Source organism: Muntiacus reevesi, chromosome 3 (assembly GCF_963930625.1).
Source record: "Muntiacus reevesi chromosome 3, mMunRee1.1, whole genome shotgun sequence".
In the NCBI taxonomy this organism is placed as follows: Eukaryota; Metazoa; Chordata; class Mammalia; order Artiodactyla; family Cervidae; genus Muntiacus; species Muntiacus reevesi.
The window spans coordinates 163,565,843-163,583,875 of NC_089251.1; the positions used below are offsets into that span (position 1 = coordinate 163,565,843).

At 50.9% G+C, this 18,033-nt stretch overlaps 1 protein-coding gene across 1 annotated transcript in view; it reads right to left on the reverse strand.

Annotated features, from left to right (window-relative positions):
- IGF2R (insulin like growth factor 2 receptor) overlaps positions 1 to 16,217 on the reverse strand; it is a 101,746-nt gene extending 85,529 nt beyond the window's left edge. The window contains exon 1 of the mRNA XM_065931019.1: positions 15,873 to 16,217. Coding sequence (XP_065787091.1) covers positions 15,873 to 16,039 — 167 coding nt within the window. The 5' untranslated portion in view covers positions 16,040 to 16,217. The remainder of the gene's footprint in view (positions 1 to 15,872) is intronic.
- Positions 16,218 to 18,033: the final 1,816 nt, after the last annotated feature.

An 18,033-nucleotide genomic window follows, 5' to 3' on the forward strand; every position in this document is an offset into this window, starting at 1 on the left:
CACATACAGCCAAAATGAGGAAACACAACAGTAAGATTTATTTAAGAGCCAAGCAACTGAGACCATTCAGCTGAGATTCCCAGAAAAGTCTATATTCTACACTAAGCTTTTTGGGCTTACATAAATAAAGAGGGGGGAAAAAAAAACTAACAGGAAAAAATGAGTCCAACGTGTCAGACCAGAGAGAAAAATGAGCTGTAATATTAAAATTTTAAACTTTTAGCAGGGAACAAACCATGGAAGAAAATATCTCCAAGTTGGGTGGAAATGTAGTCTTTATTCAGACACACAGACATGAATGTTTGCAATATATTTGCTCTATAAGCATCGACTGGCATACAGATAATGTAAAAGCCCAGGGGGCATCTTCACGAAACTCTTGACTCTCCTATCAGGCCAAGACTTCTATGAGACACCGTGGTTCTAAGCTGTCCCCCATCTCATCTGTGAGAAACAGGATGCCAAAAGATGGAGCAGGAGAACCCTAGCAAGTGTGTGGTCTTGGGGAACCAGCACCCAGAGGCCCCGCCCAGCACCCAGGGGCCCAGCCCACTTTGGGGTCTTAGAATCAGTTCCAATCCTGCGAGGAGACCCAGCCTAACCTCAGTCAGCAGCGCTCTTCTGGACACAAAACCACCTGGACAAGAACCCTGGCTTCGAAAACTAGCACACGCAAGCAAAATCCTTGCCACGCTACCTCCTTCTCCAGAGTAGTGTAAATATCATTAGCCAATGTCCCCCTCCCGCCCTTAGAAAACTCCCAAGTTCACTTCAAAGCAGATCTGGCAATTAGACACAGAGGGCTGCAGGCAATGCCCCCTGGACCACATGGGCTGGCCCCTGCTGTTATCCTCAGCTCCGACACCAACCCTCCTGGCACTTCCCACCACCCACTGCTAGAGCTGATGTGCCCTAGTATCCCCCACTGCCCTGTGACTCAGGACAGGAGTGTCCTCCGTTCCAGAATGACAGAGTGACAGATACAGGGACAGAATCAACATATGCTGGCAGGCTGAGAAGGAAACTGGCCAGTGGACTAAGTGAGGATCACAGCAAACTCTCACCCCAGGCCCTGAAGTCTACACGGCAGGCCGCCCAAGCACCACACACGGTTACTCAACTCTCTCGAATTCCTCCACTTTAGAGCCAGACTCCATGGCTCAGAGACATGAAAGCCCCTGCCCAGCGTCACACAGCTATGAAATGACAATGCCAGGCACGAGCCCAGGTCCACCCCAGCCCCAAGGGCAAATCCTCACACTAAGATCAACTGCCTCCTTTATTTGCCTTTATTTTTTTTTTTTTAGATATTTACTTTTAAGTAAATAACACTGAAGCTAGCAAAGCATTCCGGGAGATTTTAGGAGCTTCAGTCTTGTCACAATAGATGCCCCTGAGATGGCAGACCCCGAGTGTCGATTTCCGGAGTGAGTGAATGCACCTGCGCATGGCCCCTGGAGAGAAGCTGTTGGTGAAGACTTCTGTGACGATCCAGGCCGCCCCACGTCATGCTGATCAAAAAAAGACACTTTTCTGAGCTCGGCGTTAGTTGCTCGGTCGTGTCCAGCTCTTTGCAACCCCATGGACTGTAGCCCACCAGGGACCTCTGTCCATGGGATTCTCCAGGCAGGAATCCTAGAGAGGGTGGCCTTTCCCTTCTCCGGGGATCTTCCCAACCCAGGGATCGAACCTGGGTCTCCCGCATTGCAGGCAGATTCTTCAGCATCTGAGTCACCGGGGAAGCTCAAGTTCTTGCCTAAATCTTAAACTGCTGCTGCTATTTACCTCCACCACGCACCGCCCCCACCCCTGCCCCAGTCCAGGTCTGTTCTCTCTCTTGCATGGTCTCAACTGCCAAACCCCAGAGACACTGCCTTCCGCAGCCTCTCTTCCCTCACCCAACTGATTTCCATGGGAAGAACATCAATCCCTTCAGCCCTCCCTTTCCCACCAACTGCCCTGGCCTCACTCTAGCACCCAGACTGGTTGAGGATTCCACGAGGAAGGAACAGGTCTCCACCGTTTTCCTCGCCTTAGGGTCACATCCTCCTTTACTATGACTCGTGAGCTCAGCAGAGAGCTGCCCTCCCAAAATCTCAGCCAAGAATCCCACAGTCAGTGTCGTCCGTCAGTAACTGGGAAACATCATGCAATCAAACCACCGAGGCAGCAGGGATCGGGGTGAGGGGACCACAGGAGTCACATATAAGGCAAATGACTTTAAGAGATCTCAGATCTCAAACTGAATTCTGTGGCTGAGATAGGCCCTGGGGGTGGACGATTCATCTCATCAGATAAACTGAGGACACAAGCTGTAGCCCCTCGGTTCAAGAAAGCTTGAGACCATCTGCCCTTGACTGTGATCCCACGGCCTCTGCCGAAACCACCTCTAAGGACAGAAGTCAGTCCGTCTGTTCCACGGCCTGGAGGTTCCATTTTAATCTCATTTGGTTTTGGTTTACATTTCATAATATCCTGAGAAGTTGTTGGCACGCAACCAATTAGAAGATCACCAGTTAGAAGAAAGCAGATGACCAGCAGACCGTCAACCAACCCGGAGATGGCAAGGCGTTCCTCCCTTCCCAATACGGTTTGAGAGCCACACTGAGAGCCTGACCTGGTCAGAACGGGGCCAAACTGGGGGCAGCAAGGAAGAAGCCAATCTAACTGGCCATCACAGCTGCCTGGAGATCAGAAAGGTTCCTGAAGAGAGACAGAGAGTCATCTCTACTGAACGTGGTGCCAACGTCCGTCCAAAAGAGAGAAATCAAAAGAAAAAGCCAGACGGCTACAACTGGACAACTCTTCTCAGCTAGTTGACACTTAATGGGACACCTCTCAAGCTCTCGTACACATCATCACTGAATACCTGCAAAACTGTAACACTCTGCAAATACAATGTAGGGTTCTTTCTAATTCTTAAAACAGCTAACATCCAAAACGAAGTCTAGGACTTCCCTGGTAGTGCTGTGGATAAGAATTTGCCTGCCAAGGCAGGGGACGTGAGTTCGATCCCTAGTCTGGGAAGATTCCACGTGCTGAGGAGCAGCAACTACGCCTGTGAGCTGCAACTACTGAAGCCCCGGCCTCGAGAGCCTGGGCTCCACAACAAGAAGAGCCCCTGCAATGAGGATCCCGCGCATAGCAAGGAAGAGCAGCCCCAGCTCCCTGCAACTGGAGAAAAACCACACAAAGCAGCCAAGACCCAGCAGAGCCAAAAACAGGTAAAAAATTTTTTAAATAGATAAAACAAAGTACATAAACTTTAATTACAAAATGTATGGAATGCCCAACACCTTAAAGAAAAAAAAAAAAATCTCAGAAAACCGAGTCCCTTCCCCTCCAACACAAAGCAGCTCCATGAACCTTCATTCTGTCCATATTCTTTAGAGGTCTTAGTTCCCTCACTCCCACAAGTCCTGGGGTCATGGTAGTAATGGTCATGTGGTCATGAAACATTTGATGACTGGCCTACAATCATCAGTATATAAAGCAGATTAGAGGTACAACGGAACCAGCAGTAAAATTAACAAGCAGGTCTGAATCTATAATTTGGTTTTCTTTAAAAAAAAAAAAAGTTGGTGGTATACAAGTAAATTCACATAACACGGTCACTGGCTAGAGGACTGTTTTTCCGAATCTAGAGTGAGCAGCCAATACCAAATCTGGGGGACGAGGGGAATGCAAAGTCTTTCCAACCTGAACAGCAAAAAAAAAAAAGATTTCTCTGCTTCTGGCCTACGTCCAAGGGCTCTAACAAAACACTCAGGGAACATTTGGCTCACCACTGACTCTTATCATTATCAGAGAGTTTCTCAGCTCATCCCTCCAGACCACCGACCCTCGAAAATCTGGAACGGTTTCCTAAAATAGCAAAGGGGGAGGATGGCGGGGCGAGGGGAGGGGTGGCAGCGGGAAAGGAAGGCAGGGTTTCCAAAACGCACATTTGCAGCAGAAATGTCAAGAGCATAATGTAACCCCTGTTGTCAATAACTCTGCTTCTGACACGACGAGAGAAGAATCTGATTTGGCACGAGGAATACGCACCCTGATCTGCAGGCGAGGGGGGACACACGAGTTAGGTACAGCATTGTGGCCAAAGCTTATATAGGAAGTACTTCACTTCCTATTCTAACAAACCCACAAAGCTGTGGATAAAGATACGAGGCCAGCAAAAAAAAGGGGAAAAAAGGCAAGGAAATGCCAGACATCAATCTCTGGTTTTTCCCTGTAGTGACACGGGTCTGGGAGCAGGAAGCCAGTGGTCTGGAGAGGGATCACACTGGAGGAGAGGCTCCGGTCAGCATGAGCGGTGGAGGCGCCGGGGGGTCGGCAGGCATGGCTCTAATGCCAGCACCCTGAGTGTCCGGGAGAGGTCCCAAGGAACCCAGGCGAACTGCAAGGTGCCAGGGGGACAGGGAAGGAGCCTACGCCCTTGGGCCTGAATCCCACCTCCCTCCCCGCAACCAGCCTTGGGGGACACACTTAAGCAGTCGGGGCCCCACCTTCCAGTCGCCAAGAGTCATCCACCTCACAGCCATCACCAGGAAAACTGGGAAGGTGGAGCTGTTGAGGGACCGTCACCTAAGCTCTCATCTGGATCAACAGCAGGACTCAAAGACGGGTTAAAAACTGAGTCTGCGGAAAGGGAGAGTTGGCCTGGGTAAGTCCTTTCGAAAGGACTGTCACCCAACGACAGGACGGGCGTGGGAGCCTGGTTTGGGGGCCAGTTCCATGGAGCTGATGAAGCTCAAGACAGAGAGTGGGGAGGCTCAGGACACACACCCAGACACGCACACCAGCCGCCTCCTGGGATCTCTCAGAACAAGACGGGCACTCAGGCCCACCCAAGCCTGCACCACGCAGCCACCAGCTGCCACCAGCACAAAGGCCTGACGAATCGGAAACTTGTGGAAAAGGACAGACACGCTCTTCCTCAAGGGGCTTCCAGGAACCCGGCGGCCAGGGCCCTCTGCGCCCGAGATCTGCCTCTGAGGGCCGGCCCGTCCGCCCGCTGCTGCACTGGCTGCTTTTTTGCCCCCAGTGACTCTGCGGCCCCAGGACGCAGGCCAGGGTTTCAACCCGAAACCCTGCTCTGTGAGGCCCCTTTTACAATCTGGGTGCTTTCTTACTCTGTTCCTCAAAAGCAGAACGGAGGCTTGAATTACAGGCTGAACCTCCTCCTTAATCACCACATGGATGTCGGAATTCAACTGCCTTTAAGGTCAACTCAGCCCACAGTGTAGAGATCAAACCTTAAGGCTCAGTCCCCTCAGAGGCCATCACCAACGTCCCCCAAACCCTCACAGACCCAACACCCTGCCTTCAAAGCCTCTAGGACAAGAGGAAGTCTGCCCTCCTAACTTTATGTGTGGTTTTTTTTTTTTTTTTGGCTGTGCCAAGTTCATTGCTGTGCAGACTTTTCCCTAGATGCGGCAAGCAGGGGTTCCTCTTCTCTGCCCTGTGAAAGCCTCTCACTGCGGTCGGTTTTCCACCTGCAGAACACGGGTTTTAGGGCGCTTAGGCTTGAGGAATTGCAGTTCCTGGGCTCCAGAGTACAGACTCAGTAGTGATGGGAGCACAGGCTTAGCTTGTCCTCGGCACGTGGGATCAGCCTGGGTCGGGGCTCGAACCTGCGTCCCCTGCCTTGGCAGGCAGATTCTTCACCACAGAGCCGCCAGGGAAGCCCCCCACCTTCCTACTTTCTGGGCAGTCAGCTCAGCTGGTTAGTTCAGATGGTGACGGGGCCACTCCCGGGGCGAGTTCTTCACAGAGGCCAGCAAGGCTGCCACAGGAGAAGAGCCTCTGCTCTGAAGGTGCTGGGGTCGCACGGCCGAGTAACCCTACCACCCACTCTGGCAAGAGGAAGCAGAGGGCCGCGGCAGTGTCAGCATCATGTCACCTGGAAGAACCGCGGCTGCACCGGCTCCCCACCCCCGCCGCGCACGCCCACGGGGTGACCCCAACACTGCCCCGACCTCCGCCCACTCTCTCCAGGCGGCCCCTACTTCCCCACCCCCCGCCCCCTGAGAACGGCAGCCCCGTCCTTCCAGCGCCGTCCCTCTCCCCCCGCCCCGCCCCACCCGCATCCAGGGCTAGGCAGAGTCCACCGGCTCCACCTTCAAACTCCCCAGGATCGGACCACTCTGCACCACGACCCCGGTCCAATCTGCTACAAACGCTTACCTGGTCCGCAAAAATCTCAGCTTCTCCCTCGGGCAGTCCCCACCCGAGGTCAACTCCTGGGTTCGAGATCCTCCCAGGCTCCCGCCCCCCTCAGAATAAAATCCAGAGTCATTCTTTCTTTGTTAATAGTTTTTATTCAAACGGTGTGGATTTACAACATTGTGCTCCTTTCTGCTGCACCGCAAAGGGATTCAGTCAGACACACGTACACACTCTCTCCCAGAGTCACTCTTGATGGCCCATGGGACGTGGCCCCAGCCAACCGTCTCCGCAAATTCCCCTCTCCCACCTTCTCTCTCGCTCTCGCTGCTCCATCCACGACGGCCCCGCTGCCACTTCCCAGCCGTGTCAGCTAGCATCCCGGCTGGAACACCTGACAACGTGATCCCTCTGCCTAGCACACCCTTTCCTCGGGTCGGATGCGCAGGTGACCCCCGCGCTTCCTAAAAAAAGCAAAAGGCCCCCTTCCCCGCCTACAGACAGGCCCGGGGACGGAGCAGCCTGCATACAGCAGCCCCGGCCCACACCCCGCTCCCCAGGCTCCCCCACTCACCCGGCCTCCACGAAAGGAGGGACTCTCAAAAGGGGGGAGAGCCAGCCACGCGGGTTTCTCGCTTTGTCTGTGATGAGTGACATTCCTCCGGCAGACGGCAGGCGGAGGGGCCTCGGAGGACACGGAGGGGTAACTCAGCGGGGACACATCCTTGTCACTTCTAAGAAGCCACCCTTCAGCACGTCCATGCTCGTAGTTTGGGGTTTCTATTTGCAGACCGGGGTGCTGGGGAGTGGCTTTCAGTATAGAACAAGTGCTTTGAGGATGTCTAACTGGCTTTTGACTAGAGAGAGTCACAGATGGTGACAAATTAATGTTACACACAGTCAACGCCCAGTGGTCAGTCGGCTCCTAGACGAGCTCTCCACGTGCACGTCGCATGTTTATTCCCGCACAGGCATACGTGGGAAGAATTGCACACAACCCCACGGACTGTAGATCACCAGGCTCCTCTGTCCATGGAATTCTGCAGGCGGGAACGCTGGAGCAGCTGCCATTCCCTTAAAGCACACAGGCTCTGATTTAAAAGACCTCCCTGGCCGTCCGCCGGCAAAGACCAGGCTTCACTGTCTCCACATTCCTTCATCTTTCCCTGGTCCCTCCGTACCCCAAAACAAAACTCAAATTGATAACTTTCACGACCTCAGATTTCTTACATCTCTGAGCCCCAAAATGAAGAGTGTGACATGGGCAAATTTCTACCCACCCCCTAACCCTGGGGGGACGCCACCTTCCAGAGAGTCACAAAAGGATCTGAAAGCAACAACATAAAAATCCCACCCAAGGTTTCTGGCCCATCTGAAGGGCAAGCTTCATGGTCACAGAAACCAGAGGGGCTGGGATCTCCCCCCCAACCCCACGCCAGCCATGGAGGACACACACAGGCCGGCCCCCCGCGCCGGTTACCACGAGGACAGAAATAGGCGTGACGCACCACTCTGGGCACCTCAAAACCCCGCCTGTGGCAGCTGGTTCTTAAATCGTGCGGCACCATGAAGCTGGCGAAGGGCTCTCAAATGCTTCCCACTGGCCTGCATTCTTGCACCCAGTCCCCACCTACAGCAGACACCCTGGAATCCAAGACCCACCCCGCCTCCAGGGAGACCAGGACTGAGCCCCTCTGAGCATGGAAGCCATGCACAAGTCCTCGGGGGCTTCAGGACCTCCTACCAAAAAATGAAATCAGGAGGCTCTCTCCCCCCCCACTCCCCCAGGGTGGTGGACTAATGCGGCCACCACAGGAAGGGGGGCAATACCAAGAAAACAGCAGGAGAGGGCCCGGGGCCACCTGACATATGGCACCTGGCACCCGCCCCAACCCCACACCTCCTATCAGCAAGCTCCTCCTTGTGTAAGCAAACTCGAGCTGGGCTTTCTGCTACTCAGGAGCTGGAGGAATCTTGAAGGATGGGGCCTCACAACCGCAGAAGCCTGGATGCAAACTCGACCCTGAGAATCACACAGCCCCGTGGTTTTAAAACTTTAAATGATGGAAACACTTCTTTCTCAAAAGAACTCTCCCATGGAGTGCCAATGTACAGGATGGATGAAGAAGAAACGCCCTTGTGTTGAAGCAAAAAATCCCCTGGATACTAACAGAGAACCCGGGGGGAGGGGGGGCTGCAGAGGAACCAGCTAAAAATATCACTGACCTGAGCACAGAGCCCTAACTTGCAGAAAGAAAGCAATCAACGCCGCCACCACCGTTTATGACCACTCAGGATGGCTAGGCACTTAGACACACTCTGGTTCTCACACCACCCTAAAAACGTGATTAGCACCCTGACTTGACACAGAAGAAAATCAAAACCTCAGCAGGTCAGTTAACTGGCCTGAGGCTTTTTACAACTAGTAAAGGGGAGAAAGAGTCCACATTCGAAAGCAGGACAGTGACTTCCAAAACTCCACTCCCAGCCCTCCTGGGGAGGAAGCCGAGACACAGAGGAAAGAGGGGACTGGCCACCGCCAACTCAGAAACCCCTCTGTGTGGACTCCAGCTGCAGGCAGAACACGCTGTCCTCTGCCAGCGGCCGTCAGCAAGGGTCCAGCAGCTGTCTCCGGGCAGGAACAGGGCTGGGAGTGATGTTTAGGAGGCCGGAAAAGCACCTAAGACCAGCCACAGGGACACGCCAGCCAGAGGAACGCCCTGCCCATCCCCCGGCCTCCCCCAGCAACTTGCAGCCAAGCTTCAACAACTGCTCCCAGCCCCATCCTGCACGGCTGTGCAAAAAGAGGCCACGCGCGTCCCAGCGGAGGCTCAACGCAAAGAGCACAACCAGCAGGCACCAGCCGTCGCAAGGGCACCCAGACCGTAAAAACGAGATGACAAATGCCAACAAAGGAACTGGGCCCAGGGAAAGAGCAATTCACAGAGCGATCCGAGGAGAGCTCCACGTCTTCCAAGGGATGAGGGAAGTCGTGGCAACCATGCAGAGGCAGCTGTGAGAATACATCAACTCTGGACCCTGCTGGAATGTTTCTAAGAAACAGAAAAAGTTGAAGAGCTTACCACCAACAGAACGGCTAGGCTAGGAAACGGGACAGAAGACATTCTTCTGCAACCCTGCCACAGTGGCAGGCAGATACAAAGTATAAACGACAAAGTGTATGTTATGATAAAGAAAGGCTGAGCGGCACAATGAGGAAACTTTGACCCAAAGAGAGAAACTTATTTTTCCAAACACACAGAACACGCAACTCAACGAGATTCTAAGCCACAATTTCACACTTTTACTGCCCACATGAGGGGAAAATTCCATCTACCTAGAGAGTGAAAGATTTTTAAAAACTGGTGGATCCAAGAAGTTCAAATAGTTAGCATTTTGGGGTACAAGAAGAAAATATTTAGAACAGAAGGATGAAAAAATATATGTATCAAAACCCATAAGTAGCATAGTACTCAGGGCAAAGAAACGCACAGCTTGAAATTCATAGTTTAGTCGTGCAAGCTGATTTAAAAGATCTAAGCTTTCAATTTAAATTAGGAAAAAAAAAAAAAGAGGAGAAACAACAAAATCCGAGTGTATAGCACAGGAAACTATAGTCAATATCTGTAATAAACCAAATGGAAAAGAAAATGAAAAAGAGTATGCATGTATAACTGAATCACTTCGTAACACAATATTGTAAATCAACTCTACTTTGCTAAAAGAAATTTTTTTAAGAAAATTTAAAAATTTTTTTAAGAAAAAAAAATTAAGAAAAATTAGCAATTTTTTAAAAAAATTTTTTTAGGTTGACAAGAGAGCATAAATGAATAAAATAAAAAATGGTGACAAAGACGGTAAAATAAATACTAGTTCTTCTGAAAAGACTAAAAAGACTAGAAAAATCTTTAGTAAACATAATTAAGGGAAACAATACATAAATAAACGTCAGAATTTTAAAAATTTACCTACAGATTCGAAAGGTATTTCCAAAAGCATGAGAGTAGATGCTACATATTTATATGTGAATACATAATTTAAAATCACAATTTCCTAGGAAAATACAGATTATCAAAACTTGGTCAAGAAGTATAGAAAATGAGTAAATAGACAAAACTGAAACAGTAATCAAAACTCCTCTTCCACTACATTCCATCTCCACAAAGGCATGAGGCCCAAACAGTTTTACTACTGACTTCTACCAAAATTTAAGAAACAGAAATTGTCCATCCTATACAAAAACTATTCCATATCATACAATATACTAAAAACTAACTGGCTCTTCCCACAAAGCAAAACATTCTTGATACTAAACTCACCCAAGAATAATACAGCAAAGAAAGTTTCGGCCTGAACTCACTTAAAAACACAGTTGCAAGCTTCCTACATAAAATATCAGGAAATGTATGCGTGGGTGCTCAGTCATGTCAGACTCCTTGTCACCCCACAGACTGTAGCCCAGCAGGTTCCACTGTCCATGGAACTTTCCAGGCAAGAATACCGAAGCGGGTTGCCATTTCCTTCTCCAGGGGATCTTCCCAACCCAGGGATTGAGCCTGCATCTCCTGCATTGGCAGACAGATTCTTTACCACTGAGCCACCGGGGAAGACGGGGTGCTCTTAACATCCCACAGTGAAAAGGACAGACCCCACAACAAATGTTTATCCAGGCCAAATGTCAGATGTGCTAAGGCTGAGAAACCTTAGTACAAAGATTTTGTAGGCTACAAAAAGCCTGATTTAAAAAGAGAAAAAAAAGGTAAATTGAAGTTCATCAAAATTAAGAAATACCTATTTTTCAAAGGACACATTAAGGAAAATAAAAAAGCAATCCAAAGACTGGGGAGAAAATACACACTATACAGACCTGAGGAAGGACCTGACTTCAAAAACATAAAGAACTCTTAAAACACAAAAAGATGACCCCCAAAAAGTGTGTTCAGGGATGAGGGGCAAGAGGTTTTTTTGAGAATCACAAAAAAAAAAAAAAAAAAAAAAATTCAAATGGTCAATAAGCACGTGAAAGACGTTCAACCTCATGAGGCATCCAAATAAGTCCAAGAAAGGAAGTTCAACATCACGAGGCAGCAGGGGTGTGAAAATTAAAATCACACTGAGATACCACTACAGACCCACTTGGATGGCTAAAATTAAAAAGACTGATAGGCTCAAGTGCTGACAAAGATACAGTGACAGCGGAACTCTCACACTGATGACGGAGATGCCACATGGACAACCACTTCAGAAGTCACTTTGCAGCTCCCATAACATCAACCCTCACTCCCCAGCCACTGAACAATCTCACTCCTAGGTATCTTTCCAAAAATAGAGCCTATGTCCACACAAAATCTTGTACATGAATATTTACAACAGCTTTGTTCGCAACACCCCAAAAAACTAGTAACATCTAGATTAGTCTTGGGTCCAAAAAAAAAAAAAAAAAAAACCCAAAACTTATACATTACTCAAAATTAACAAAAGAAATTCAAAAGTTTAATAAAATAAAATTAGCAAAAGGGGAGCAGGGGTGGCCACCAGTTCTCTGGATCCACTGCTGTCCAGAGCTGGTGTCCTCCAGCTCTAACTCCTCCCAGTTTTCCCCTCTACTTAAGAAACATTGATGGATCACTTGGAGAATAAATGAGTCCTTTGTCACCTTGCCAGGATTAAAAGTGAAGAGACACCATTAACAAGAATTCAGGCCTCTGTCCCTCACTGGTCATGAGTCAGCTATGAGGAAAATACAAAGGACTCACAGGTATATCCGATCTCAGCTACCTCCATCTCCATGACCAGTGGCGTCATGGCCAAGAGGGCTCGTGGCTGGGGCAATAAAAAAGGAAAAAAAAAAAAGGAGAAAAAGAACAGTATCTGCAAAGTAATGAGCTACCTTCTACCATCAGACCCAGTTCTGCGACCGTCGTGAATTCTCTTTTTCCAGCACAGCACAGTTATACATGCCAAGATCAAAATAAAGATGAGACATCTAAATGATTCCATTCAACCCCATCTCTTAAAACTCCCTCTGTGAAACACTGATAAAAGATATAAACCCCAATCAGGAGTTCATTCCCTGGGACTCTTGACGGGATGATGGTCTAAGAATTAAAGCATGTGTCTACCCACAGTTAATAATCTTGGGCTACACACACACTTATTGTTGCAAGAAACATATACACACAAATGGATGTGATCCAGGTTCAACATGTGGCCCAAATTAGGCATATAAGCACTGTTCCTTCGGAAAAATCGCAGGGAAAAAAATGTCTCCTTAGAGACATCAACTAAACCAACCTCAACTCCCAGCTGGCTTCATTACTCTCTTGTCCTCAATATAATAAATAAAAAAAGAGTTGCAGCGTTTATACAGAAACAATTGGGGGAAAGTTTGTACTAAACAGACTTTAAGGTACTTAACTACTTAAATCAAGACAGCCCAAAGCATTATTTTATAACTCGTATAAACTGTTAAGCCTTCACTCATTAAGAATGTTGTTAACACCAAAATAAAGGGTGGAAAGTCACCCATTACCACGCATGTGTGGAATGGCCTTTTACAGAGTGTATCTCGTACGGACGAGGGTGAAGCTGTGGACAAGCGGAGGGCCTTCTGGTCTCTTCGGGTGGCTCCTCACAGCCTCTGGCCTCTGCCCCCGACCTCCTGGCCCCGCAGACCCTGCCCCCGGCCTCTGCACAGCCCACACAGCTCGGCACTCCGCGCCCCAGCCCCGGCGTGCCTGCCAGACCCAGCGGCGGCCACGGCGGTCTCTGGAATCCAGTGCTTTCTTTGTCCCACACACCACCTCCCAAGAAACAGCCAAGTGAGTAAAACTCCCAACTTCTTCCACAGCACAGGACTCGCTGGGTGCATCCATCCTCACCAAGCTTCAGGAACGCACGACTCAGGCTGTCCGAAAGGACACGCGCTCAAAGTGCCGGGAGAGCAGATACGCTCTGGGCCGCTGGCCGTCGTCATCCCTGCTTTGCAGCACCCGGCTGAGGATGCTAAAGCCGCTGCGGGCACGGTCCCTCTTCTGCTGCCTGCATCCCTTCTGATAATGAGCCACTTGGGGACGACCCCTGCCCACCACACTCACCCCAGGAGGGATCTGGGCCACACGGCAGGCATGCAGGCCTCCCTGAAGTGGGTTAGGGTTAGGGTTAGGGACCAACTAACTTCCCTCCTGTTGGTCCTAAGGGTCCACAGGCGAAAGGTACCCCCCCCCCGGGTCTAGAGAGCTGGATGTGGGAGAAGAGGCCGCTGCCCCAGAAATCAAACCCCCTTTCCAGTGACCGTGAGACCAGCCTGCCAGGGTTCTTGCGGCCGCCAGAAGGTATCTGGGAGCCCCAAACCTGCGATAGGGGAGCTGGGGACTGCACCAGGCACCAAACCACCAGAAACTGGGAGAGTCTTCCATGGAAAAACGTGCTCCTCGTTACCAGCAACCAACTTGCGGACGTTTGGAATGTGACCCCATGTCCGTGGGGACCGCTGCCACCAACGAGCAGTGCAAACACCAAGAGCAGAAGTCTGCTCTTCACGCTCACCGCGAAGCCTGGGCAGCTATTTACGGACGGACGCCCAGGGCTGGCAGAAAAGGCCGCCGTAAACAGCCTGCTTCAGGGCTGCTAGGTAGAATTTTTCAAAATGGACTTCAAGACATGATCGGCCCACATTCCCATTCAAATAGGCACTACAGTAAAGGAACTTTTAGGCAGTCTGACTTTATTCGAGAAAACAGATTTTTTTTTTTTTAAAAAACCCCTTCCCTGGGGTGGGGGGAGGGAAATGTCTTCAGTGTTTAAGCCAAGGTATGCATTTGAAACGGGAACAAACAAGACGAATTTCAAATTTCAGGGAGTGAGTCTGAAGTAGAGACTGTTAAACGCAGCTCTGGAGGAGTCTGAATGTGAAACCAGAGCAGTAACGGGGAAAAAACGTGCCGACGCCCAGCTGCGACCTGGCTGGCGCTGCAGTCCTCAGAAGCCTGGCAGGAAGGACCTGTCCTAAGACCACAGAAGCTACATGCTAAAAAAATGCAAGTCCCCCAGGACACTGTCAAGCGCTTGCTAAGTTAGGCCCACGTGTGACCGTGAGGAGAGGCATTTCAAGATACAACGGCCATTTCCTACTGGACCAAGACGCCAAGTTCCATCTGGAGATGAGTTTGTGACCCACGGTCCAGGCGCTGGGATGACTATCCTAAAGCAAAAGTGAGAGTCCCTTGCAGCAGTGCCAGAGTAGGAGTCTGCCCTTGAGGCCAACTTTATTAAGAAATCAATTCCAATCTGCCAACAACCAAGACTTCAACATCGCTGGGCCAAGCTGAGCTCATTTCTCATGGATGCATATGGTTACAGTAGCCATTACCCCCAAAACGTCTTCCTTCAAAGATCAGTCACAGCCTAACCTTGGGTCAGCCACTGTGGCTTTTCACTGTAACAGGGGGCTTCTATGAGTAACTATGTATCTTAGGGCAGTTAACTAGCCTACAAACTAATGTGCAGTTAACTCTCCCTCCCGCCCCCCAATACCTTTCCAAAAAAGGACAAAGAATATGGGCCTTTCCGCTTCCATTGTGCGTTCAGCCTCACTCTCCTCAGAGTAATAATTTCTGCAAGTTCTCAATTCGGGGGTTATAAGACCATCTTTAATGCAAAGGAAGACTAAGAACCCCATACACCTTACCACAAACTCAAAATTCAGCTCCAAGTGGGCTAAACTTCGCTTCATTCTGAGAGGTAACTTGCTAGCGCCAGGGATACCTGCTGACTTGTTTGTCCACGACTCTTTCAGAACTTTTCACCCCTTTTCGACCAAGGTTTAAAAAATTAAATAAAAGCCGTATTTTCCATCATCCTAAACAGTCCAGAGAAGGTTGGTTAGAAAAATACATGGGATCGGCAGTTCCCCAACCCCGGGACTCCCGGCCATGGCAAGACACTTAACAGTCCTCACTGGGACCACGATTATACAATCATGGTTCCCAAAGCAAAGGACTCCACTAGAATAATCCACCCGGAGACAATGACATCATGTGAACAATGAGACAGGAAGTTCAGCTCGCAGAAGTGAAGGATGAAGTCTCAAAAACCAATACTGGATGACCATCCTCCATTCCCCGATTTAAAAAAAAAGTCAAGTTCTGCAGAAATAGCTACTTTAAAAATGGAAAACCCACATGGAGGAAATCAATCATCAAATGATACCAACCCCCCCCCCCCCCCACCAACTCCACGGCTGTTCCTGTGGGTGAGTCTGTCCACCTTAAGGGGCGCCCCTGAAGCCCAGCTGGTGGAACTTTGGGGGAAACGTGGAGTCGGAACAAAGCGAAGCCGGGGGTTCCTGCGTCCTCCCAACTTTTTCAAAGGCGCACCGTTGGGCACGAGGGCGCCCGCAGGGTGTCACCCGGCCGCCCGCACGCACACGAAGCCGCCCTGGACTTGGTGACAGCCACAGGTGGCCGGACGGCGGACCCCGGGCCAGCGCGGGCCGAGCGCCCCCCACCCCCTGCCCGTGGGCACCGATCCCCCCTGGGTCTCTTATCCTTCGCCGGCACGGCGGCAACTTTCCGTCGGAGACGGGCGGACCCAAGGAGATGGCTAGGGGACCCCGGCCCCTCCCCAGGGGCGACCCTGCACCCCCATCCCGCCCGCCGCGCGCTGGGGCGCCGCGACCGAAGCCGGTGCCCCGGCGAGCCACCCACCTGCACAGCTCGGGGAACTCGGCGCCCTGGGCGCCCGCGGCCCCGGGAACGCAGCCCGGCGGCAGCAGCGGCAGCAGCAGCAGCAGCTGCAGCAGGAGCGGGCACCGCGGCGGGCGCCCGGCGGGCGCGGGCCCCAGGTGCGAGCTCCGGCCGGCGGCCGCCTCCATCGCGCCGGGCCCGGGCTGTGCGTCCGGAACCCGGCGAGCGGGGAGCGGCGGGCGGGGGCGGCGTCCGGGGCACGGGTGTGCAGCCAGGGCGGCAGGCGGAGATGGACAGGAGCGCGAGGAGCTGCGGACTAGCCGGGGGAGCGCGAGGGGCGCGCGGCTCTTCTGGGCTCGGCGGCGGCCCCGGGGCCTATCACGTGACCGCCGGCCGGTCCCGCCCCCGCCGCCGCCCCGCCCCGCTCACGTGACAGCCTTGTTCAGGTGATCCCCGCCCGCCCGGCTCCGCCCAGGCCCGGTCACGTGAGCGCGGCCCCGCGCTCGGCCGGAAGCGGCGCGGCGCGCGCGCGCGCGCAGGTGCGGGAACCCCGGCCCTGCAGTGCCGGCCGCTACCCCGCGGGACCCCAACCTCCGTGTCTCCCCCGGGGGCGCTCTCGGGGGCTGGAGGTGCTGCCCAACGTGGACTCCCAGCTTCCCACCCTCGACTGGCAGGGAGGGGAAAATGAGGTTTAGACCTCGGTGCTGTAAAGGCCGCCGCGCAGCCCTGTTACCATGCATTCGATCCCTCAATGAATGGGAACCCACGTTTCTTGCCCTACGGGGGGCCGACCGCTGAGCCCTGCACCGCGGTGTTCCCACCGTTACAACCCAGCAGAGCCTCTCACAAACCTTCTGTGGCAATGTGATTTCTCAAGCGTGGGCTTCCTCCAACAAGGAAGGCAGCCCAGATACAGGAACTTGAAACATTAAGGAGGTAAAAGGGTGACTGTCGAGCGAGTGCCGCTCAGCAAAAGCTTTTTAATCGCTCTATTCATGTATTTTGTTAAGCCCATAACTCTGTGAATGGCTGAGCTAGGCACAGTGAGAATAAGAAGGTGAATCTGCAAAGTCATGAACTCAAGTTTACCTGATACAGAATTATCTGATTATTGTATACAATATTATTGGTAACGGTTCATCTTTTTTTTTTTTTTTTTTAATATTTATTTATTTTGCTGGGCCACGTCTTCATTGCCTCATGGAGGAGCTAGTTACCTTATCCGGGATGGAACCCAGGTTCCCTGTATTGGAGGTATGCAGTCTTAGACCCTGGACCACCAGGGAAGTCCCCTGTCAATCGTTTTTTAATGCTTACTCCATATAAGACACTGTACTAGCAATAAACATACATGAATCCAGGAACCTTATTCTAAATGAGGAACAGAGGCACAGAGATGTTAAGTAACTTAGGCAAAGCCACTTTGATGCGGCAAAGCCACTTTGATGCAGCAAAGCAGAAATTCAAACACATACAGTAATAGCTAACGTTTATTGAGCAAGTTAATTATGTGCCAAGTATAGTTCTGGTGTTTTGATTTAGCTCATTTAATCTTAACACAATCCTGTAAGAGAGAGATCTTCATAGCACCCATTTTATAGAAAAGGAAGCTGAGGCACAGATTAAAAAGCTTGCTGGTCACATGGCTACCAAGTGGAGATGCCAGAGTTTAAGCCCAAGCTAGACAGTTCCAGAGCCTGCAGCTTACCCATGGTGGTACATTGCCAAAGAGGAATATGGCTCAAGAAAGGAAAGTTATGGTCCTAAGAGGGTGCTCAAATGTCCCACTGAGGGCATCCTAAAAGCGTTCGGATTTTGCACAACAACCGTGTTAAAATTGCTACAGCCAAAGATCTTCAGTGGAAACTGAAACCATAAGGTGAAAAATAATTGCAAGCTAGAAAATTCACTTTGTCTGAAAGGATGTTTCTCTACTAAAGAAAAATATATCTTTACAATGGAAAAATCTAGTGGAACCATCTTGATCAAGTGATTAAAATTCGTGGCACCAATATTTGGAAAAAATAGTATTTTCTGCTTCCTAACATGACACAATTTCTTCCTAAATTGAAAAAAGTAGGGAAAACCGCTAGGCCATTCAGGTATGACCTAAATCCAATCCCTTAGGATTATACAGTGGAAGTGACAAATAGATTCAAGGGGTTAGATCTGATAGAGTGCC